This window comes from Lepidochelys olivacea, assembly GCF_965140295.1.
Source record: "Lepidochelys olivacea isolate rLepOli2 genome assembly, chromosome: 1".
Taxonomy (NCBI): Eukaryota; Metazoa; Chordata; order Testudines; family Cheloniidae; genus Lepidochelys; species Lepidochelys olivacea.
The window spans coordinates 38,963,708-38,987,284 of NC_140411.1; the positions used below are offsets into that span (position 1 = coordinate 38,963,708).

Below are 23,577 nucleotides of genomic sequence, written 5' to 3' on the forward strand. Positions count from 1 at the left end.
CATCTTCAGACTTTATATAGAATTATATTTTGATTATTGTTCTATGCTGGCTACATATGGAAGGGGAAAATAAGGGTTGTAGCTAAACAAAGGTATTAGGGTTTTTTGGGGTTACATTTGGGCCCAATCCTGCTCTGATTTTAACACCAGTTTTTTACTGACTTTAGTGGTAGCACAATTAGGCACTGTGTGAGAGAGCACCTTACCTGGTTACCTTTTAGAAAGAAAAGGGCTGTTGTATAGCTGACAACTAAGAAAGATCTTCCTTCGGCTCAAATGGTAAAAGTCTGTGTTTCTGGAGTTGTGTGACTCTCGTTCTCTTTTTGCAGGTATGTGTCGTTTAATATGGAGAGGTACTAACCTCTTTGAAATTAAAGCTGTAATCACAGCCCTGTTAGAATGTTGATTGGAATTACTGTTGAAATTCCAAAGGAAGTGGGTCGGGGAAATCCTCATACCTTCAGATTTTTAGGATTAAGCCTCATTGAAATATGTTCTGCCTGGATTATATTAAGGATTTCTTGAGGTTAAAGGACTTAAAATCGTTCCTTTTTGAAATATTTGCAAAGTTTCTAGTGTTTCTTTGTGTTTCTCTGTCTGCCACTACCTTGCATCACAGTGTAAAATTTGAAATGTGGGTCGCCTTTGATATTGGCTTGTGCGTAAGTAAGTGAAGTGTTTCAGAAATTGCCATTAATAGAAACGGTCCAGTTTTCACCATTGGTGAAGTAAATGGTGATATAAACAGTGGAAAAATTAGTGTTTTGGTGGTTGGCCTCTGAGTTGGCGTGGTGGATTAACTTTCAGAAATTACCCCTGCCTTTTGGGGAATGTCCATGCATCTTTTTGAGCTGGAGGAACAGAGTTGAAGTGATTTGACAAAGGTTGCATAGCAAATTTGTGGCAGAACCCTGATCTCTTGGGGGCAGGAGGGTAGGGGAGTTAGGCCCATAATTTATCCACTAGATTGCAGTGCCTCTGACATGAAATGCCTATTTCTGTATGTTGTGCAGGCAACTGATGATGATTATGGTTGTCTGCTCTTGTAAAATGCTTTGAAATCTACTGACGGAAAAAGTACAATCTAAGTATGAAGCTTTGTTAGCCTCATTTTCCAGATATGATCACCTGAGGCATGGAGAAGATGAGTCTTGGCTCGGTGACATTATGACTTGGTTTGCTGAGCATTGGTTATTTCACTTTGATCTGACTTGCTAAGTTAGGTAGGCTGTGCAGTATGCACTACTTAGGGGTTACACACACTTTGTAAGGTGCACAGGGTTCTCTAAGGTGCCATTATTTTGGCCAACACAACTCACTCCTTTAACTTTAATCTCTTCTTAACGTAATAAGCAGCAGTCTCATTTTGCTGCTTGCTTAGCCAATGTCACAGAAGCTATGGATCTTTTCCATCACTTTGCCAGCGTGACTGATGCCAACATTGAAGTACTAAATTGAGGCCAGTATAGGAGAAAGAGGCTGCAGCATGGTGATGAATTTAGACTCAGAGCAGCATTAAAATTTAGAAGTCCAGATTTCTGCCTTTGTGAAGAAGGTTGTGTGAGTTCATTGTTCCTAAATGAGAAAAGTTTAGAATTAAAATGTTGTAAGATGACTGAGTTCAGAACTTTGTCTCTGTTTGCCAGTCCCCCATCACGTAGTACCTGATCACCTGCCAGATATTTAACAATTCTTCTTTATTTGCAGCCTGCAAGAGCAACATCTTGATTCTGGGAGGGGGTATGTGTGTGAAAGAATTATTGTAATAAAGCAAGACCTTTTAGAGGAGACTCACGTTTATTTCTGAAAGTGGTTATTTCAGTGGTCAGGCATATCTGGTGGGGAATAAGGGCTTGTCTTCACTACCGCACTATGTCGATGGGAGAGCACTCTCCTGTCAATGTAATTACTCCACCTCAACGGGAGGCGGAAGCTGTGTTGGTGGGAGTGCGTTTCCCATCGACATAGTGCGGTGTAGACACCGCTTTAAGTCAATATAACTTATATTGCTCGGGGGTGGGTTTTTCACACCCTGAGTGACATACGCTACACTGACATAAGCAATAGTGTAAGTTCAGCTCTTGTGAAAGTCCTGTCTTCATAACTTGCAAGTCTGCCTTATTCATTTTTCTGGTGAAGCATATCTGGTAGGCCAGGGTTACGGAGGGAGAAGTTACCTCTCTAATAGCTAGGGTTAAGTACTGTAGAGTTCTGAATATCTAGAGTACTCCTGGGGGAATTCTGTGCTACTGTATGCCCACAGAATTCATGTCCCCCACAGATTTCTTTGCTTCCCTGCAGAAAAATGACTTCTGATGGGGGAGCAAAGGGAAGCTGCAAGAGCGGTCATGTGCCTCTCCCCAGCAGTGCGGGTGCATCATTTTGGGTGCCCTGGCAGCTGGCAGAGAGGTAAATCACTGCGGGGAGGGGGCAGGGCTCAGCTGCTAGTCCGGGCTGGGGGCAGAAGAGGACAGAACTTTCTTTTCCCCTGCAAGCAGTGGCCAGGGCTGAGTCAGATCCACTCCCAGGAAACTCTGTTTCCCCCCCCTCCACTTCCTGTCCCCATTGCGCCTCATCTGCGGGGGTGGGGGTGGGGGGGAGGGTTCATTGTACTGAGAGCTGCTGCCTCATCTGCCCAACCTCCATGCATCCAGGCCCACCCCTTGCCAATCCTCACACTACACCTGGTGCCACCTGCACCCAAACCTCCACCCCTGCAACTGGAGACTCTCTGCATCCAGACCTACCCTGCAGAGCCCCACCCCCCTGCATCTGGATCTTTGCCGGGCTCCTCCCCCCTGCATCCAGACCCCCAGCAGCTGGACCCCCATGCTGACTCCCCAGCATCCAGACTCTGCTGCTGACCCCCAACCACCTTCATCTGGACACCCTGCAGAGTCCCATTCCCCCTGCACACCCCCAGTGAGACCCTGTGCATCTAGATTCCCCCCCATACACACACCTGGAACTCTCACTGAGCCTCCTGCATCCAGATTTCCCCACACACACTGCACACTGTGTGCACACTGCACTGCACACCTGGGTCCTCACTGCACACCTGGGTCCTCCACACTAAGCTCCTTCACACTTGGATCCTGCCAGGCTGAGCCTGTCTGCCCCATACCTGGATCAAGGGCCAGGGCTTGGTGTCCGTGTGAGACTCTGTCCCTCTTGCTCAGAGCAGACAGGCAGAGTCCCTGGGTGTTTCTGGGGAGGCACTGTGTCAGGATCGGGTGCAGCCTCACCTCTGAGTCCATGTCTCAGTGGTGGCAGGGGGCTTCAGAGTGATCTCCCACCTCCATACAGCCAGTGCGTGACCCTTGTCCTCGTTGCTGTGCCCGCCCTGCAGAGGTGTGGGGCTGACGCAAGCAGCTGTGGGAAAGCTGTGGGAGCCTTGGCCAGGGCTGCCATTTAGGGAGGGCGGTGGCCCCCCCTCCCCCGAGTTGCATACCGGATATCTGCTCATGGCACATACCCCTGCTCCAGTCGGAGCTCTTACTTGCTGTGCCATGCAGGCGGGTCCCCTCCTCCAGGAGCTGGGGTTTTCCAAATGCAGCTCCCATGGTCAGTTTCCTCCACACGCTAGGGCCTCTGGGGGTGGGGCAGGCAAGGAAGGGGTCAGTCAGGGTATGTGTGTAGGGGGGAGCACAGAGGCCCTGGAGGTGCTGGGGGAGAAGCAGAGGGTCCCCAGTGGTGGGACAAGTTCAGAAAAATCTAGAGAAATTCTGCTCTTAGGTTTGATACTGTTTTATCAGCTATTTAGTATGAACATTTAATTGCATGTCATGCCTTGGGCTTTTTGGCAAGTAGCATATGGAATGCTTAAACCTTGATTATGTTTCTTAGCATATTGTTACAATTGGATGTCTCTGAAGACCTTAGACCTTAGATGATTACATTTAAGATCTAAATTGAACTGCTACTATTGTAGAGCAATGTTAAGTGCATATTTTGCTCCACTTTCCACATTTTAAAATGTGTCTAGATTAGGAAAAATTGACAGGGTTAGATAAACCTAATGTAGATGCATTGGTGTAGTTTAGGGGGGAGGAGGGAGGTCCCCCCCCCCCAACTGCAAGCCTCAACAGTTGTGGAATTTGCCCCCCATGCAGAGTCCTATTGGACTGACTGAAGCTGGTCCCCCAAATGTAGAAGTCAAACTATACCTATGTGTAATTGTGTGGATCTTTTACCTCCAGTTAGCTGGTTGAGGTTGATTGCTGAGTAGTACTTGAATTAACCCACTAAAAATTCTACCAATGTTACCAGCAAACAATGTGATTTAAATTCTATGGTATTCTTATATCCTAGCATTGATTAAATCCTTTTGTTACAGATAAAACCCAATGAAATTGAAAGATTTTCAGATTTCCCATTGTCAAAGAAAACATTGAAAGGTAAGTGCAACAGTTCTTAGGAAAGGTATTTGAATAAAAGATCAATTTTAACCAGTCTTATTCATTGGGATTTTAAAGAGTTTTTTTTTTTTTAAATATCAGAGTTCCAAGATAATGTTGCTACCTGCAATATTTTTTCTTATGGGAAAATATATCATTGTCCAAGGCAAAAAGTAAGAATTTTTTCCCCTCCTTTCCCAAATACTAGGTTTGCAAGAAGCAGAGTATCGCATGGTAACTGAGATACAGAGGCAGACTATAGGCTTGTCTTTGCAAGGTAAAGATGTACTTGGAGCTGCAAAGACTGGATCAGGCAAAACCTTGGCTTTTATTATCCCAGTAAGTAACTTACCTTCTCATTGGAAGCTTGAGCTATGTAAAGTGGATGTATTGTACATTAAACACATACTTTGGTTAATCGGAGCCAGGAAGGAGACATAATTTGACTGTAATATTTGTTCACATAAAACTATGACAGACTAACTTACGTATTGCTGTCTGAGGTTTTGTAGATGATCTGGGTATATTTTGTCTCTAGAAATGTTTTGACACTTTGGGCTTGTCTGAAGTTTTGTCTTTCACAGATTCTTAAAAAAGCCCCCCCCCCCTCGAAAGACAAATGTTTTGCCGATGGAAGTGGCAGTGTGAATGCAGCTTTGTTGGCAGGGGCGCTGGAAAGTCAGACTTTGTATTTATTTTCTTTAGTATTATAGAAAGGATTTTTTTCAATTTGGCATATAAATTGAGGAACCAATCAAATGGTGATCAGGTTGGCGGACGGGGGGCTGTTAATTTGGTTTTAAATTATGAGACTAACGATTAGCATTCAATGTAGATTATTAATTTAGGGCCCAATCCACTTCCATTAAAATAAATATCAAAACAGTGGGAACAGAAATGGGTATTTAGGCAACCTCTCAGAAACTAGAATGTGCTTTATGCTAGATCTCCCAATTAGAAAATAAATGTTTAGGTTTTGGAAATGGGGGGAACAATCTTCTGCATACTGTAGCAAAGAAGGAAAATGATGTTGTTTAATTTATATCTGTAATTGAGAAATACAGCTCTTGAAACAGTTGTATCCATTTTTATGTCCACGCATTTAAAAGGATTTGTAGAGAAGGAGCCTAGTGATAACTGGGACTAAGTGTCATATAGAAGGAGGCTAGAAAACAAGTTTTGATCTCTTTTGTGGCTGTGGAAAGCACCATCAGTAGGGATATCACATCAGCCTTGGTGAAATCTTTTTGTTGTATAGCTGAACACAACAATTTGACAGTGTGTGAATCTGTAATAGCAGAAGTGGACCTGCATCATGGCAGCAGTACCTTTAGTTGGAATGCTTTGTTTCAGCAGTGGTACTGCCTTGTAGGTGTGAGCCCAGTACTCCTGAGGGCATTCTGCACCAAAAAATGGAAAATTCTGTGCCAAAAAAGAAAAATTCTGCTCACAATATTTTAAAATTCTGCAAATTTTATTTGTCAAATTAATGTGGAGGCTCCAGCATTGCATTGGGGAGCACAGGTCACTGGCTGCACAGAGGTGGGAGATCACTGTGCAGCTCTTCCTCCTCCCCAGGGGCCACGGACTCATCGGTGAGGCTGCACCCAACCCTGATACAGCGCAAGGATTGGGTCTGCCCCAGCAACACCCCAGAGCCCTGCCCCTCCATGCCAGGTGCACTAGGTGTGGGCAGGAAGGCTCAGCAAGGCAGAATACAAGTGTGGAGGGGTTAGTGTGGGGGTGAATCCAGGTGTGGGGTGAGAGGGTTCTGTGTGAGGCAATCTGGTTGCTGGCAGCTCAGTGCGGGATCCGGGTGCAGGGGGGGATCTGGATGCACAGGGGCTTGTTGGGGGGGTTCTGGGTGCAAAGGTAATGGGGCTCTGCATGGGGGTCCAGGTGAAGGTGATTGGGGCTCAGTGCGGGGGGTTGTCTGAGTGTGGGGGGGATAGAGCTCAGCAGGGGAGTCTGACTGTGGGGGGATGTCCAGATGCTGGAGGAGTGGTGCTCAGTGAGTTTGGGGTCCAGGTGCAGCAGGTTGGGGCTCGGTAGGGTGGGGATTTGGGTGCGGGTGGCTCGGTGGGGTGGTGCAGGGGAAGTGCGGCTAATTGGGGGGGTTCTGGGTACAGGGGAGTGAGGCTCGGCAGGAGGGTCTGCATATGAGGGAGTCTGGAGGTACAGGGTTGGACGGATGGGGGAACAGCTCTCTGTACAGTGATCCCTCCCACTGCAGCTGAGGACTGATGTGTGCAGGAAGCACGGTGGGGAGGGGGAGTTTGCAGAGCTTCTTACAGCTGGAGGAGAAATCTGGGGGTGGATCTGATCTGGCCCTGGATGCTGTGCGGGGGAAGAGGAAGTCCTGTCCTGCCCAGCCGAGCTGGGATTAGCAGCTGAGCTCAGCACAGGGTAGATGCCGCCAGCTGGGTCTTCCCCAGTCCCGCCCCACAGTGATTTACCTCTCTGCTGGCTGCCCTTGGCAACCGAAACATACTGTTGGGGAGGGTCATATGACCGCTTTTGTAGCTTCCCTTTGCTTCCCCATCAAAAGTCGGTTATCTGTAGGGAAACAAAGAAATTATCAGGGAACACAAATTCTGTGCATGCACAGTGGTGCAGAATTCCCCCAGGAGTAACCCAAAAATATTACAGCTGAATTATGTACTCCACTTGTTCTCCTTATTTCTTGTACCCATAATAATACTAACCCTTATTTCTGGTACCCAGCAGAAGGGTTAGTATTGTACAACTCTGAACCTGAATCCCATTCTCATATAGACTATACAGACTGGATTGGATAGTGTTAAGTGTTGGATTCATTATACATTGCAATTGTTTTAATCTACAGATTGTCTCTCGGTGCAGTCCTGCCCCGTCTTTTTCATATTGCATTATTTGGGAGCTTTGCTTTAGCAAATAATATCAGTAGTACCGTTTAGGATAGAACAATAATTAAACTGAAGCCCTCCCAAGTATAATGTGTATATTGATATAAATAAGTGCTGAGTTTATATTATCTGCCTTTTTAATTATTTCTTACCTTGGTTACATATTATACAGTAGAAATTATAGGTTTTGAAATGAAACTGCTGTAAATTTTCAGGCTTTGGAAAGGTTATATCGCCAACAGTGGACATCGATGGATGGATTGGGAGTTCTGATAATATCGCCTACGAGGGAACTGGCATACCAGACCTTTGAGGTTCTGCGTAAAGTGGGGAAGAATCATGAATTTTCAGCTGGCCTTATCATTGGTGGAAAGGTTTGTTTCTCCTTTTAAACTTCCAATTTTTTTGTATGGGAAGTACAAATGACCACATTTTATCTTTAGAGGAACAATTGTCAGGGAGATAGCTGATAGATGAGCAGCTATTGAGAACCATCGCATCATGGTAGAAGAGGAATTACTGGGAACCTCGGCATCACTGTTTCCCAGTATTTTCCTCTGCTCTATTGCTTATGTCTTTTGAAGCTTCAGTCTTGTGCCTTCTGTCTTTCCAGGCAAGGTGTCTGAACAGCACTCCCTTGCCAAGGACTACCTTTCACTTTAAAAGTTATTCTGAAACACTTCCTATTCAAATAAGAGATCTGGGTATGCTGAAGAGATGCCAGTTTAAAATGGCTTGAGTAGGCTTGGTGTTGGGTCAGCTTAGAGGTGTGTAATCAGAACTAAACTGTTTTAATTAAATTTCAGGATCTGAAACAAGAGGCCAACAAAATCCACCATATAAATATACTTATTTGCACGCCGGGTCGGCTTCTACAGCATATGGATGAAACGTCATATTTCCATGCATCTGATCTCCAAATGTTGAGTAAGTTAAAAATGTTTGAAAGCTATAAATAAAAAACTGTTTATGTTCCGCTATTATGATATACTTACACTCATAGACTTTAAGGCCAGAAAGAAGCATCATGATCATCTAGTTTGACCTCCTGCACATTGCAGGCCAGAGGACCTCACCCACCCACTCCTCTAATAGATCCATAACCTCTGGATGAGTTACTGAAGTCCTCAAATCATGATTTAAAGACTTCAAGTTACAGAGAATCCACCATTTACAGTAGTTTAACCCTATAAGTGATCCCTGCCCCACGCTGCGGAGAAAGGCAAAAAACCCCCAGGGTGTCTGCCAATATGACCCAGGCGAAAATTCCTTCCCAACCTCAAATATGGCAATCAGTTAGACCCTGAGCATGTGGGCAAGACCCACCAGCCAGACATCTGGGAAAGAATTCTCTGTAGGAACTCAGAGCCGTCCCCAGCTAGTGTTCCATCACCGACCGTTAAAGATATTTGCTGCTAGCAGTCGCAGACTGGCTACATGCCATTGTAGGCGGCCTCATCATACCATCCCCTCCATAAACTTATCAAGCTCCGTCTTGAAGCCAGTTAAGTTTTTTTGTCCTCACTGCCTTGGAAGGCAGTTCCAGAGCTTCACTCCTCTGATAGTTAGCAACCTTCATCTAATTTCAAGCCTAAATTTATTTTGATGGCCAGTTTATATCCATTTGTTCTTGTGTCAACATTGGTGATAAAATTAAATAACTCCTCTCCCCTGGTAATGATCCCTCTGATGTATTTATAGAAACCAATCATATCTCCCCTCAGTCTTCTTTTGTTGAGGCTAAACAAGCCAAGCTTTCTGAGTCTCCTCTCATAAGGTAGGTTTTCTATTAATTGGGTCATCCTAGTAGCCCTTCTCTGCATCTGTTCCAGTTTGAATTCATCTTTCTTAAACATGGGAGATCCAAATTGCAATAAGGTCTCACCAGTGCCTTGTATAATTGTATTAACACTTCCATATCGCTACTGGAAATACCTTGTCTGATACATCCTAGGACTGTATTAGCCTTTTTCATGACTGCATCACATTAGCAGCTCATAGTCATCCTGTGATCAATCAGTACACCCATGTCGTTCTTCTTCTCCTCTGTTCCTTTCAAGTGATAACTCCCCAGTTTATAACAAAAATTCTTGTTGTTAGTCCCTAAGTTCATGACCTTGCACTTTGCGCCATTAAATTGCATCCCATGTCTATTACTTCAGTTTTCAAAGTCAGCCAGATCTTCTTGTATGATATTCCTGACCTCCTCTGGATTGGAAATACCTCCCAACTTTGTATCATCCACAGATTTTTTTGAGCATACTCCTACTTTTTGTGCCAAGGCCATGAATGACCATGTTAAATAAGATTGGACCTAATGTTATACCAATAAATTAAAAACCAGCAGGATCTTATTAAAGGGGAAAAGGCAAAATACCACATTTATTGTGAATACAGAAAGAATCATAGTAAGCAGCTATAACATTCAATTCAATCTTATATTTATTCATACATTCATTCATTCTCACACACACACACACACACACACACACAGGTTCTGCAAGGTTGTTGTCATAGTTTCCAGCCTTAGAGTTGCTCATGCCAAGCCACTGGCCAGGTGGCCTGGACATGAGGAGGGAGCAGGGCCTTGTCAGATGCTCATCTGATGCTCCTGGAAGTTGGTTTGCACAATCAGACCCCAAAGTTCTCACTTTTTAGAGTCTATTTTTATAGGAATTTCTTCCCATGCCAGTCTATGGGAATTGCTTCATCATGCTGTTGCTGAATCAATCAGCAGATAGCACATTCCTGACGGCTCCGTGCTGCTAGATGTTATCTTGTTCTTTGGTTCTCCCATTCTTGAGGCTGTTGGGTGGATTCCAGTCTGCCCTCTGGGGGGTCCTCTGGTTATTTCCACTTGACACCTTCTTCAGCCGATGGACACTGGATTCTTAGGCTGGCACCTCCCTGATCATTCAGTTATTATCCACACCAAGCATCCATCCACATACATCCTCTGTCTCTATTTTAATTACAATTGTTAATACAACAAAAGGGCGGGGAGTCTCTGGGTGCTGTTTCTGTTAGAGTATTGCTTTGAGTCTCTCTCTGTGTGAATTTGCTTTGAGAACAGACTCTGTCTTAGAATGTAGTAACACAATTAGCAGCTTGCAAGTTTCACACATAGAGGGAGAGAAACAGTACCAAAAACCAAGAGACCTCTTAATTAGTAATACCCTGGAATTTAAACTGTGGGGAATCAAACTCATTTGTGATTTTAATACAGAACTTCTTTAATATGATCCAACCCTAAGACTATTCCCTGAGGAACTCTACTAGTAACCTCTTTTCAGCCTGAGAGTTCACTTTTCAATATGACCTGTTGTCTTCTCCCTTTAATCAGTTTTTGACCAGGGTGCCATGGGGGCCACATTGAAGTTACTCAATTAGGGCAAACTGCAGAGAGTGGGACAGACAATCCCCAAAGCTTTCTCACCATTAATTCACTTCCTGACAAAACCTAACAGTTTATGAGCACATTCCACATAATATTTTTAGCCATTTTAAAATGTCTACATTTTAACCTGTAAGTTTCAGAGGTAACCTTGAAATGTTTTAACACAGTACCTTTATATTTTACATAATTCAAAGCTTCATCCATACCTATTTCACTGAACACTTGCTTGGCTTTCCCAGTCAATCTGGTCAGCAGGACAGGCATACACTGTACCCCTGGGATATGATGAATTTCACATAGAAATTCAAAGGTAGATCAAAATTTCTCTGTCTTCAGTAACTTTGTAAATGGGACAAATTCTTCCCCAGTTTCTGTTGTCATGAGGGGATGGATTTCCAGGCTGTTGGAGCTTTTTCTGCTCTTCCAAGACTTGGAGCTGATGTCTGGCAGATTGCTGTTGCATCTCAACAGCCAGCCGATCCATATGCCTTAAATAGCCTTCTATTTCCATATCCTCTTTTTTTTTTTTTTTTTGCTATAATCAAAGATCTGTCAGCTTCTGTTCAAGCTCTTAATTTTTGCTTGCTTACTGCCAGCTGCATTCTAATTGCTTCTGCAGGGAGTGGATCTGGGGCAGGTGAAGGAGATCACTCTCTGATCACTGGCCATTAACAGATTTTTTTTGTTCTTGCTCTGGGGCTTTTTTCTTAAGACAACCCCCTCTGTGAGCAAAATTCTTGAAGGCTTTTTCTGTTAAGATCTTCATATGACCGTGGGTGACTCATTGAAACTGATTTTTTTTTTTTTTTAACCTTTAAACTCTCCAATATCAAAATTAATTTTTGACATGCGTGGAGTTCTGAACCAAAAACCTAATTAACCTGTGGTAATGTGTATCCTAGCCAGACTACACCACTGGGACCGGGGTCCCAGTGGGGCCACACTGAGTTTACTCAATTGGGGAAAACTGCAAAGAACGGGGCAAACAATCCCCAAAGCTGCTGGATTTTCCAATACTTAGTTTTACAAAGCCAGCACAAAACAGCTTCTACAATACCTTACTGGTTATCCAGAAGCCAAAACACAGTTCCCTTATAGCAACCCAGCCTTGGGCTTCCATCCTGACACCCCAATCAAATATGATGAGGATTACTGAAAATCTTATTAATCATATAAGAAAGTCTTACCAATCCCAAAGGATCGGGCACATTTCCTCCCAAGTTAATGAATATTTCAGATCTTACCCAAATACATGCTTACAGCCAATTCTTATTAACTAAACTAACATTTTTTAAAAAGAAGGAGTATTGGTTAAAAGATCAGTATACATACAGACATGAGTACAGTTCTGAGATGAGTTTCATAGCAGAGCTGGTGAGCTTTGTAGTTGCAAAGAGTTCTTTCAGAATTAGTCCATATGTGTTAGTCCAACATTAATATCCAGGGTGATCCAGGAGGGCCTGGAGATTTCAGTCTTACGACTCATGCTTCCCTTGCATAAAGCATCAAGCAGATCTGAGATGAAAGGATCAGGTCCCAAGAGTCTTTATTCAGTTTCTGGGCAGTACAGAGTTCTTGGAAGAACAATAGATTTTGAAGTAACCTTCTGTTTCCTAAACATCACCAGTAAATACTATATGGATTAACATAAGGTAATTTATCCATTAAGCAGTTTATCATTAAACTTTAAAGAGACACATAAACATGACATTATTTCACCCAAGATTTATCTAAATGTTAATATTCCCTTTTGATCTCTAAATCAATAGCTTTAGTAATAGACAGAAACTGTCTGTTTACATATCTAACAAGATATAAGTAAACACATACAATTAGTATTACCTCTAATTCTCTAATACAGGTTTGCATTTCAAAGTTCTAGCCTATCTAACATAGAATGGCCCAAATTACTATTTACATACATTTCTAACATGTCTCTAAAGCAGTGGTGGGAACCTGCAGGAAGCGGCAGCCTGTATGTTCCTGTGGCCTGCGCTACTTCTTGCAGCTTCCATTGGCCAGGAATGACAAACCGTGGCCACTCAAAGCTGCGGGCCACTGTGCCTGTGGACGGTCAATGTAAACAAACTGTCTCGTGGCCCGCCAGCGGATTACCCTGGTGGGCCGTGTGTGGCCCTCAGGGCTGCAGGTTGTCCACCACTGCTCTAAAGGCTGAATCCGAGTCCATTAGCCTGCTAGCTGCTTAATCCTTTCTGGCCATCTGTTGTAGTCTCCCCTTTAACCAGTTCCTTATCAACCTTTCAATTCTCATATTAATTGCCAACTTCTTCAATTTAACTAATAATTTCCCAAGTGGAACTGTATCAAATGCCTTACTGAAATCCAGGTGGATTACATCTACTGCATTTCCCTTGTCTAAAAATCATTTATCTCCTCAAAAAAGGAGATCAGGTTGGTTTGGCATGATCTACATTCTGTAAAACCATGTTGTATTTTATCCCAATTACCGTTTACATTAACTACTTTCTCTTTCAAAATTTCTTCCAAGACCTACAATACAACTGAGGTCAAACTAACAGGCCTGTGGTTTCCCAGATCGCTTCCCCCCCTTTCTTAAAAATAGGAACTATATTAGCAATTCCGCATAGGATACAACCTGTGAGTTTAGAGATTCATTAAAAATCCTTGCTATTGGGTTTTCAGTTTCATGTGCCAGTTCATTTAATATGCTCAGATGGAGAATATCTGGGCCCCCCAATTTAGTCTCATTAAGCTGTCTGAGTTTGGCTTCCACCTTGGATGTCATAATTTCTATCTCCATATCTGTGTTGCAATTAGCCACCCTGCCACTACCCCATGACTTTTCATTAGCTTTATTAAAAACTGAGGCAAAGTATTTGTTTAGGTGTTGGGCCACGCCTAGATTATCTTTAATCTCCACCCCATCCTTAGTGATTAGCTGTCCCACTTCTCCTTTCCTTGTTTTCTTTTTCTTTTTAGTGCTATAGAACCTTTTACTGTTGGTTTTAATTCCCTTTTGTAAGGTCCAACTCTGCTTGGCTTTTAGCAGTTCTCACTTTATCCCTGCACTTTCTGGTCTCCATGAGATATAGGTTTCCTTGATGATCCATCCCATCTTCCATTACTTGTAGGCTTTCTGCTTTCTCTTAATCACCTTCTTTGAGATGTTTGGTCTGCAACCCTTCCCTGTGAATTTTTTCCCCTTGTTAGGGATGCAGGCTTTGGATAGTTTCTGCAATTTTGATTTATAGTAATTCCAAGTCTCCTCCACGTTCAGATCCTTGAGTTCTTCAGTCCAGTCCACTTCTCTAACTAATTCTCTTAATTTTTTTAGTTTTCCCTTTTCAAATCAAGGACCCTAGCTGCAGATCTATTTTTGTTTATCCTTCCATTTAGTTTTATACTGAATTAACTCATGATCACTCGAACCAATGTTGTCCCGTACAACCAAGCTCTTCTGTGAGGTCCTTACTACTAACCAATACCAAATCTAAAATGACATAACCTTTTGTTCAATGACTGCTGAAGAAATGTCAGCTCTCGCATCCAGGAAAATCTGGGCCCAACGATAATTAGTAGCAGTTGTCTTCCAATCTATATCTAGGAATTAGACTCCCATAATCTCACAATTCCCAGTAGTATTTATTGCATTAAAAACATTAAGGAGGTCTCTCTACTTATCCAGATTGGATCCTGGATGTCTGTAGCAGACCAAGCACTATCCTCTAGTCCAGTGGTTCTCAAACTAGGGGCGCTGCTTGTTCAGGGAAAGCTACTGGCGGGCCGGGTCGGTTTGTTTACCTGCCACGTCCGCAGGTTTGGCTGATCGTGGCTCCCACTGGATGCCGTTCGCCACTCCAGACCAATGGAGGCTGCGGGAAGCGGTGCGGGCCGAGGGATGTGCTGGCCACCCTTCCCGCAGCCCCCATTGGCCTGCAGCGGCGAACCGTGGCCAGTGGGATCTGCAATTGGCTGAACCTGTGGACGTGGCAGGTAAACAAACTGGCCCGGCCCGCCAGGGGCTTTCCCTAAACAAGCGGCACCCCTAGTTTGAGAACCACTGCTCGAGTACCTTTCTTCCCCAAAGTGATTTTGACCCAAACAGACTGTTTTAGCTATTCCATCACTTCTAATTTCTTTAGTCTACCTCATCATTAATATACAATGCTACTGCACCATCTTCGCCTTTGTTTCTTTCTTTCCTCAACATTACATACCATTCGGTACCAGTATTCTAGCCATGACTACTGTTCCACCATGTTTCTGTTACCCTATAATATCTGGTTTCACTTCCTGCACCAGTGGATCTGGTTCCTCCATTTTGTTACCCAGGCTCCTTGCACTGATGCACAAACCTCTTAGTTGTTGCCACTTGGCTTCACCCAGATTCCTCACCTGATTTGGGTACAGTCATTCTACTGCCAGTATCGCCTGCCTGACATGTAAGTGCCAATACTAATGAAGCTATCTTTCCTCTTAATGTCCATTCTCCTACCCGTTGCTGTATCCTTTCTTTCTTGATTTTCCTCCCGCTCAGTGTTAGAACCCAGTGTGTAGATTACATGAACATCTCCCCTGAGATTCTAGTTTAAAGCTCTTTTAATCAGTTGTGCCAACCTCCATTCCAGACATCTATTTCCCTCCCTACTCAGGTGGAGTTCATCCCATGAGAACAGTCCTCTGTCCATGAGTGCATCCCAGTGCTGAAACATCTCAAAGGCCTCCTTATAGCACCACAGCCCGAGCCATTTGTTGATCATCATAATTTTGTCTCACCTTCATTCTCTTCTAGGGACAGGCTGAATCCTATTGAAGATCACCTGAGCCTCCATTTCCTTAAGTGTCTTCCCCAGCCTGGCACAATCTTCTTTGATATGTTCCAGTGAGAATCTAGCTGTGTCATTGTCCTTCACGTGGGAACAAATCGGATTCTCCCATTAGGATCCTCTTCAGTCTTTGATCTACATCTGGTATCTTCGCTCCTGGCAGACGGCACACCCTTCTGTTTTCTGGATCAGCTCTGGTGACAGGCCTGTCTGTCCTTCTTAATAAGGAGTAACCAATGATATAGACTTGCCTTTTCCAGCTGATTAACGGTGATTCTCTGGCCTTCTTTCTCTTCTTTCTGGCTGCAAGTCCTCTTGTCTTTTGTTCTCCCTTGCAATCTTCTGTGAGGCATCCTGTATCCTCCTGGGGCTATGAACTCCGGCTATCTCCATTGGCTCTTCCCCTCTTCTTACAGGACTAGCTGCTGTTCTATTCTTTCTTGCCCTCCCACCTTCAGTTACAGCCTGTTGTGCCCCTTCTTCATTTTCCAACTCAGCAAACCTGTTCCTGAGCCCCTTCACCAGCTTTTCTTTTTGTTTGCCTTGTTCTTGTAGTCACCTGCTTTCACTGGTCACTTTCCTCACCCAGCAGTCTCCCCTCAGAGTTCTTCAGTTCAGCTTACTTCTGTGAATCTTGACTTTTCCCTTCAGCCTCCTCTCGCCTTCCCTCCATTATCTGCTGGAATCCCCTTCAGAACTCAAACGGAGTTTTCAGCTGCATCTCCAAACCTCGGATCTTCCCTTCCGTCAGCTCTATCAGGCAACACTTCATTACAAACAAAACTCTCTTTTCAGGTACCCGTTACAGGATCATGAGCATGTCACAGTTTCCACATCCAGTCATCTTCTTTCTCTCTTCTGTTCCTTGGGTTACTACATTGCTGCCTCTGTATCTGTCATAGCCTTCCTGCCTAAAGTCCTGTCAAGGAAAACAAATCAAACCAAACAAACTCACTCCCAAACCCAAACAAACAGCAAAACAAAACCAGAACACTACCACCCACCCCCAAACTCCCACTCAAACAGCTCTGTTGGCTAGATCCTGTGCTGCTGCTCCTTGGCTACTTCTCAGTCAATCAACAGAACCCAGATGAAATGTAAGGGATTTTCAGCTGTGTACAGATAAAGCTTTTTTTCCTCCCCACCCTAGGCAGCTGTTGAGCCCAGCTGCTTGACCTCAGTAGTAATCACAGGTAGCAGGGCTAGCAGAGGGTCTAAAAGCAAGCGTGTGGCATCTTCTAGGTACTCCATGGTTATCACTGGCCTCAGCCAGCTCCCCTGCAGCACTGTTTTGTTCTTGATGTAGTTTTCAGAACTGTACATCTACCTTTGACCCATCCCAGAAATGTGTCTGCCCCTTCTTCCTTTCCTTTCTGGGTATAGCTCTCTTGGTCACTTGAAGTGATGACTAATAGCCCACCCAATTTGGTTTAAGTTGGGTATGCTCCTTTAGTCAGTCTCCAGAAACCTTATTTCTTCCAGATTCAACCCAAATTAACTTCTCTCATATTTTTTTGTTGGCCTCTTGTTTCTTTTTCTACTGTACCGTTTACCTGAATACTGATTTCAGTTTACTAGAAGACTTGCCTGCTTCTAAGGCTTAACGTGTGATCTGCAGCACTGGCTTGGAGAATCATTATTTTCTTGATTGCTTTTGGAAGCTGTTGGGGACAGGGGAGAGTTTGCTACCCTGCTAGCAGAGAGAGCTCCTTTCTGCAGTCAGTTACATAGCAAGACTTACAGACCTATAACATAACTCACAAAATACTCAATATTAAGCTCGCTATAGTAAATTCAATTCATAGTGGACAAATAAGAGAATGAGCATCACAAAACTGCAATCAGCATTGACCTTTGCCTTAGCCTTTGGAACCCCAACTCTGAATGTGTTTATGGCAGCTAGAGGCAGGGGTGAAATGATTGCCCTGACTACTCAAACTGCAATTTCACCTTATGTCCAGCTTTCTTTATTTCAGTAACGGGCCCGCCTTTGGTTAGAAGCAATTTACATGTAAACTGGTGTATTAGTTGCTTGAAACCCTGATCCTCTGCATATGAAATCGAGAGCTGTAGTTCATGGATTATGGGAGAAGTTGAGGACTTTTACAGGAGCATTTCTGCATTGAATGAAGTGTGACCAATTCTAAAGAAAAATCAGTGAAAAATGTAATTTATGTAATTCCTGGTCTGTCTTTTATTCCTGTTAACATGGTTTTGCAGGAACAGAAACTTCAAATTGAGGTTTTCTCTTTTTTTGTTTTGTTTTAAAATTTCAAGGTTAGAATTGAAAAGAATTTAAAAATCCAGTTCTTCTAAACCTGTTTCCTTGTTCTAGTTCTTGATGAAGCTGATAGAATCTTGGACATGGGCTTCGCTGATACTATGAATGCGATTATAGAAAATCTTCCTAAGAAACGCCAGACATTGCTTTTTTCAGCAACACAAACCAAATCAGTGAAGGATCTTGCACGATTGAGTCTAAAAGATCCGGAATATGTTTGGGTTCACGAAAAAGCAAAATTCAGGTGAGTGGTGGTAGTTTGTCTTGGTGCTTGTACTGGAGAAAGAAAGTGATGATAGCTGCACTTTTCTCAACTTCTTTCCCAGCACCTCTGGGAAGCGGGATGTTGTCATGTTTCATGTTAAACCCTTCCTGCTCCACTCAAACACTGATTCTTGTTGTTTTATTTTGAAAGCAAGCAGCTGAAGTGTATTGCATTGCCAGTCATGGTTCACTTATACTTTTAACCGAGGTGCCTTAGCTTGATTTGACTTTTTAGATATAACTAGATGCAAAAGGATTCATTTTGTCTTCAGTGGCATTTATATTCGGAGAGGGAGCTGAGCAAACCCAAGTGGAGATAATAGTATTTAATACAATAAAACCTTGCACTTCTGTAGGCTGTTTTCTCTGAGGATTTCAAATGACTTTACAAACATGAATGTTTAATGGAGTGTTAGAAATTCAGAATTCCTGTTTCATGGGAAATTGACATTTCAGAATTTGGTTTTGTTCTGAATTGGAATGAAAACATATATTCAAATTTTCCATGAAATGGAAATTCTAAAACAATTAGATTTTTTAAAAAAAACTTCATTTTGATTTTTTTTTTCATTTTTATATTTTTATTTTGTGTTTGCAAAAACATTAAGGGTGGCTAGTACTCAGTACAGATTGGAACATCTTGTTTTCTAGATTAGTCTCTTGTCTGTGTTATGAAACGGTTTGACATCTGGATCTAGACAATAAGATAAGCATTCGTTATACAAATTAGAGGACCAGCTGTTTTTCAATATCCTAGAAAAATGATTCCAGGCTAACACAAAGTTATTGAAAACTGCTCTTAGAATTAGTACTCTGAGTATTGCTTATTTTTGTGTGGATAATGTCAGTGCCAAACTGTTCTATTAGAACAAAAATAGGAGACTCGTTTACCTAGAAAATAAGATAAAATGTTTCAATCTCTATGTAGCAGCTGCCCTTAATGTTTTAAAAAAATAATAATAAAAAAATAGACTTTTGACTGTTTTGTCATAATGACCTGTCTATAATAGCAGTAGTGCATCCTATGATGAGACTTGACATATGACATAGGCAGTATTACCACTGCCATCATGAAATAATGTAAAAATACAGATGAAATAACCTGTCAAATTAATTTTGAAACTAAAGCTTTGTTCTGAAATGAAATTTTAAAAATTTTCAAGAAGAAAAACTTTTTACTTTCTCAGCAAAATTAATACAATATTCTGGAAAAAAAATCTGGCTTAGTTGAAATGGCATTTTCCCATGGGTAACTGTTTCAGCAAAAAAATTTCTGACCAGCTTGAACGATTAAATTTATCAGGTCCCCTGTGAGGTACAAAAATACTTGCCTACTTGACGTACAGATGGAGGGGAGAACAAAGCACGCTGAAGTAATGACTTGCCTAAGATCACACGTTGGCAAAGCAGAGAACAGAACGCAAGCTCTGACTCTGAGTCCACTACTCCAATACTCTAACCAGCTTCTCAATCCATTGTTTCATATACACTTGTGATAGTATTACCTAAAAAATTGGATCCTGAATAACTGGAAACGTTAGAAACACAATTTACATTGTTAATCCCCTTTTTGCTTGGTGGAAAAGGATAAAAAAACCTAACTAAATTTATAGCTACCTTAGCTTGAGGGCTGGTGTAGCTGTTTGTACACTCAATTGCATTTCCCTGTTGAGAAGGGAATGTCTTTATTATAATGCTGCCTCATGAGAGCTTTTGAAATATTTCAAAAAAAAAAGGAGGACTTGTGGCACCTCAGAGACTAACCAATTTATTTGAGCATGAGCTTTCGTGAGCTACAGCCCGCTTCCTCGGATGTTTCAGTAGTTGCAATTAGACGACAAGATGAAGGAAAAATAAATGGAAAATGTTTTGTTTTGTTTTAGAATTATGACCGTGGTACACCGTATTTTATCAGTTTGAGGAAAAACAATTTCCTGCAAGAGATTTACAAAATGGCAACTACTGTAGCATAACTTAGAGCACTGCTAGCTGAATAAAAATTTAGAGCAGAGCATTGCAGTTTCATCCTCAGAAATGGCACCTTCAAGTTACATTTAATTTCAGTTTGGTCAGTCTGGGGTGGGAGGTAGAGAGCATCAAAGCAGCATTTTAAAGTACGTTAAGAACTAATCTTTCATGGGCTATTCTTTTGTTGTTTAAAGAACTTGAAAGTAATTTAAGATGACAATTTAGACCTTTACAGAGACACACTGCATGTCAGGTAACTAGTGCAATCAGTTAAAAATTTATTTTCTTGTACATTTTAGACTCTGCTTTGACGTTGCCTTAAGCACAAATGATGCTTCAATAGGACTAAAAAGAAAGGTTTGCATTTTAGGTCAAGACCGTTTGAATGTCACTATTTAGACACAGGCATTTTTTGGCTTAATAGTTAACTGGATCTAAAAAATTGTGAAGCTATTAGTAAGAAAATCGTAAGTCTTCAAAAAGCACGAGCCTTTTATTGGCGCTTGCAGGCATGCTTCTGAAAATAGGAAAGAAATTCTCAGTGTAATTAATATGGAAGCAGTGAAACTTAAATTTAACTTCTGACTGATGAAAACCAAGTGGCAGATCTGTAGGTACTCTGTGTGTGGCTCTTCTGGTTTTCTTATGTAAATGATATGAGAAGTGTCTAACTTGACCTTTGTTTTTCAGTACCCCAGCAACTTTGGACCAGAATTATATTGTTTGTGGGCTGCAGCAAAAAATAAACATGTTGTATTCCTTCCTGAGAAGTCACCTGAATAAGAAGAGCATTGTGTTTTATGCAAGTTGTAAAGAGGTACAACTCGTATTTCTCTCTTTTTGGATATAATCAAGTATGAGGGAGTGAAACTAATGACATTGAAATCTGCAAGAGAGACTTAAATGGTAAAATAAGAGTGCAAAAATTAACACGTGTTTTTAAAAAAATAGATGGTGAAAGTTGTTTCAGTAACAGCTGGTTGCTTTTTAACTGGTGTGGGACATTTTGTACTTTATTTGCATAGCGTGTAAAGGGGTGACTTTTTAAAAGTTGGCGATATGAATAATTATGTGGTATCAGGGAAGAGAGAGCAGTTGAAAGTATGGAAAGACTTCCTTTATGGTCATATGACTTGATCCTGCAAACACTTGTGAAAGTAATTTTACTCCCGTGAGCAGTCCATTGAAGTACTGGTGTTTAAGTGTTTGCACCATGATGCCATAGATATTTAATAATTTCTGACTGCTTTAAATAGCAGCCTTACAGATTACCTTATTTGAAAGGCTTTATGGATGTATTTATTTTTCAAGTCTTTTAAATGGGTTGTAAAAATCCATTTCTGCTGTCTCTCTGATACAGGAAGGTATGAATATCCATGTTGCCATATTGCTGACTTCAGTGTGGAGAGAAGATACTCAATAATAGAAACAAAATTTCTCTTAAATTAATCTGTAAGGGAATATATGTAGTTTCCTTAAATACTAGTTTTAAAAAAAAATTCTTGGCACTTCAAAACAATGTGTGATTTTTTTTTTTTTACACCATAATAAACAGGCAACAAATGTCTTGGTGAAAGAAAGTGCACTAAGTGGAAATATTAAAATTAGGCTGTGGTGGATTTACCCTGATTGCAATCCTGTGCACTGAAGTGCCTGTGAGAGCGGCACTACTGGTGAGATCTAGTTTAGCCCATACACTTCTGACTTGCCAAGGTGCAACACCACATCTCTTCTGCCCACCCCCAGCTCTCTGCAGGACCTTGCACATCTCGCTTGGCAATGCTTCCCGCTCTGCGGAGTATGGCACCTTCTTACACAATTAACTTCCTGTCTCAGTATTTGTGGGGAGGGGTGATGACCTCTCTCCACTCACATAATCAGATCCCATCCCATCTCTGGGTTGGAGGAAAGCTATTTTGCTTTAAATGTTAAGAATATATTTATTTCTTGGTAGATAACTAGATAACATATTTCACCATCACAGTGAAATATCATGTTCACTTCTTCTCTTTGACTTGTTGACCAACAGGTTCAGTATTTGTTCAGAGTGTTCTGTAGGCTCCGCCCTGGCATACCTATAATGGCTCTCCATGGCAAACAGCAACAGATGAAAAGAATGGAGGTCTACAATGACTTTGTTCGCAAGAAATCAGCAGTGCTTTTTGCTACAGATGTTGCGGCTCGAGGGCTGGGTAGGTAACCTTTAGTGCAATAGTGTATCCATAGAATGGTGTTCCAAGCCTGTTCATACCTTAGCAGTGCATCCTATAAGAAACCAGGCTTTAAGAAGCATTCTTAAAACAAGGTAAGTCTACATTTAGTTTGTTGCCTCCTCATCTAAAAGCTAATCATTCTATCTGAAAAGCAAAATAATTAAAATACTTTCTCCTCAATACAATCTTTCTCTTTAACGGGGCCTCGTTTTAGTAATCTGTACTTCGTTTATTCCTATTTGTCTTTGTAAAACGTCTGTTTTGAGCAATTTTGTAATGCTGTTTATTACTGATGTGTTGAATTGAAGCTGTGTAGCTCTCTAATCCATAGACCATCCAGCTCTTCCAGCACTCAGTAACTTGTGTTCAGGAAATAGATAAAAAGAATGGGATGTCCTGAATGCCAGAAGGAGAGCTTTCAAAGGCTTTAAATACTCTGATGCCTCTTGCATCCCATGGGTTAGTCTAAAAAGTAGATAAAATGAGCTACCAACCAGTAGCTGATGGGAGGAAGTTGGAGGGATTTTTATAATGCCTGCCTCTGAATTGAAATGTGTCAATGTGGGAAAAATCAACTCTCCTTTGCTTCTAAAGAGGCAAAATGATAGCTGAGGCAAGAACAAGAAGATTCCTATTGATGGAAGTAGTTTTGTTTAGGTTTTGCTTTCCTTTGACTGGTTTTTGTTAGAAGGAAGGTGTATTAGCTCTTCCCTTATGTTTTCTCATGGCGATTTTGTATCTTACAATATAATCTTTTCATATTTAATAACTTAAAAGTGATTAGGTGTAATTGTTCAAAGGTGCTTTCAAGAACTCACTTGCACTTGTCTGGCATTGGAAGTTGGGTTCAAACATTAAGCAGTAAAATTCACTGGCCCAAAATATCATCTTGTCTCCAACAGAATAGAAGAGGGAAATACTCTAAATTAGGAGGAGACAGAGCATAGGACTCCATCTCTACTTTCCATACTGTTTGGTTCTCGCTGCTAAAGAATTTATTTGAATGCATCTGTTTAGAAACAGTTGTGTGGATAATTGTTGCATCTCCTGTGACCATAGTCATAACCAAATAGTAAATACTGATTCTACACAGTGCAACAGAGGTTTGCTGCTGTTCGCCTGGAATGCCCATTATGTCTGACATTTTCTTCCTTTCAATGTGGACTGTTCAGTATTACCTAGCAATCTCCTATTGCTATCATTGAAATAGATAATGATGTTTTAATATCTGGATAGATATGGTAGTAGCAGCTGGCCACAGCTAATTTCAGGATCTGATTGTGTAGTAAATTGATATTCTACATAAAAAGTGGGTCAAATCACTCAATCATTAAATACCATGGCATTTTATTATCTGTAAGACA

General features: G+C 41.8%; 1 protein-coding gene across 1 annotated transcript in view; it reads left to right on the forward strand.

The window, feature by feature from the left end:
* The window catches only part of DDX10 (DEAD-box helicase 10), a 323,849-nt gene that overhangs the window by 3,411 nt on the left and 296,861 nt on the right, over positions 1-23,577 (forward strand). The window contains exons 2-8 of the mRNA XM_084613019.1: positions 4,337-4,397; positions 4,606-4,736; positions 7,498-7,656; positions 8,089-8,209; positions 17,823-18,012; positions 20,691-20,817; positions 22,030-22,192. Of these exons, the coding sequence (XP_084469145.1) occupies positions 4,337-4,397; positions 4,606-4,736; positions 7,498-7,656; positions 8,089-8,209; positions 17,823-18,012; positions 20,691-20,817; positions 22,030-22,192 (952 nt within the window). The remainder of the gene's footprint in view (positions 1-4,336; positions 4,398-4,605; positions 4,737-7,497; positions 7,657-8,088; positions 8,210-17,822; positions 18,013-20,690; positions 20,818-22,029; positions 22,193-23,577) is intronic.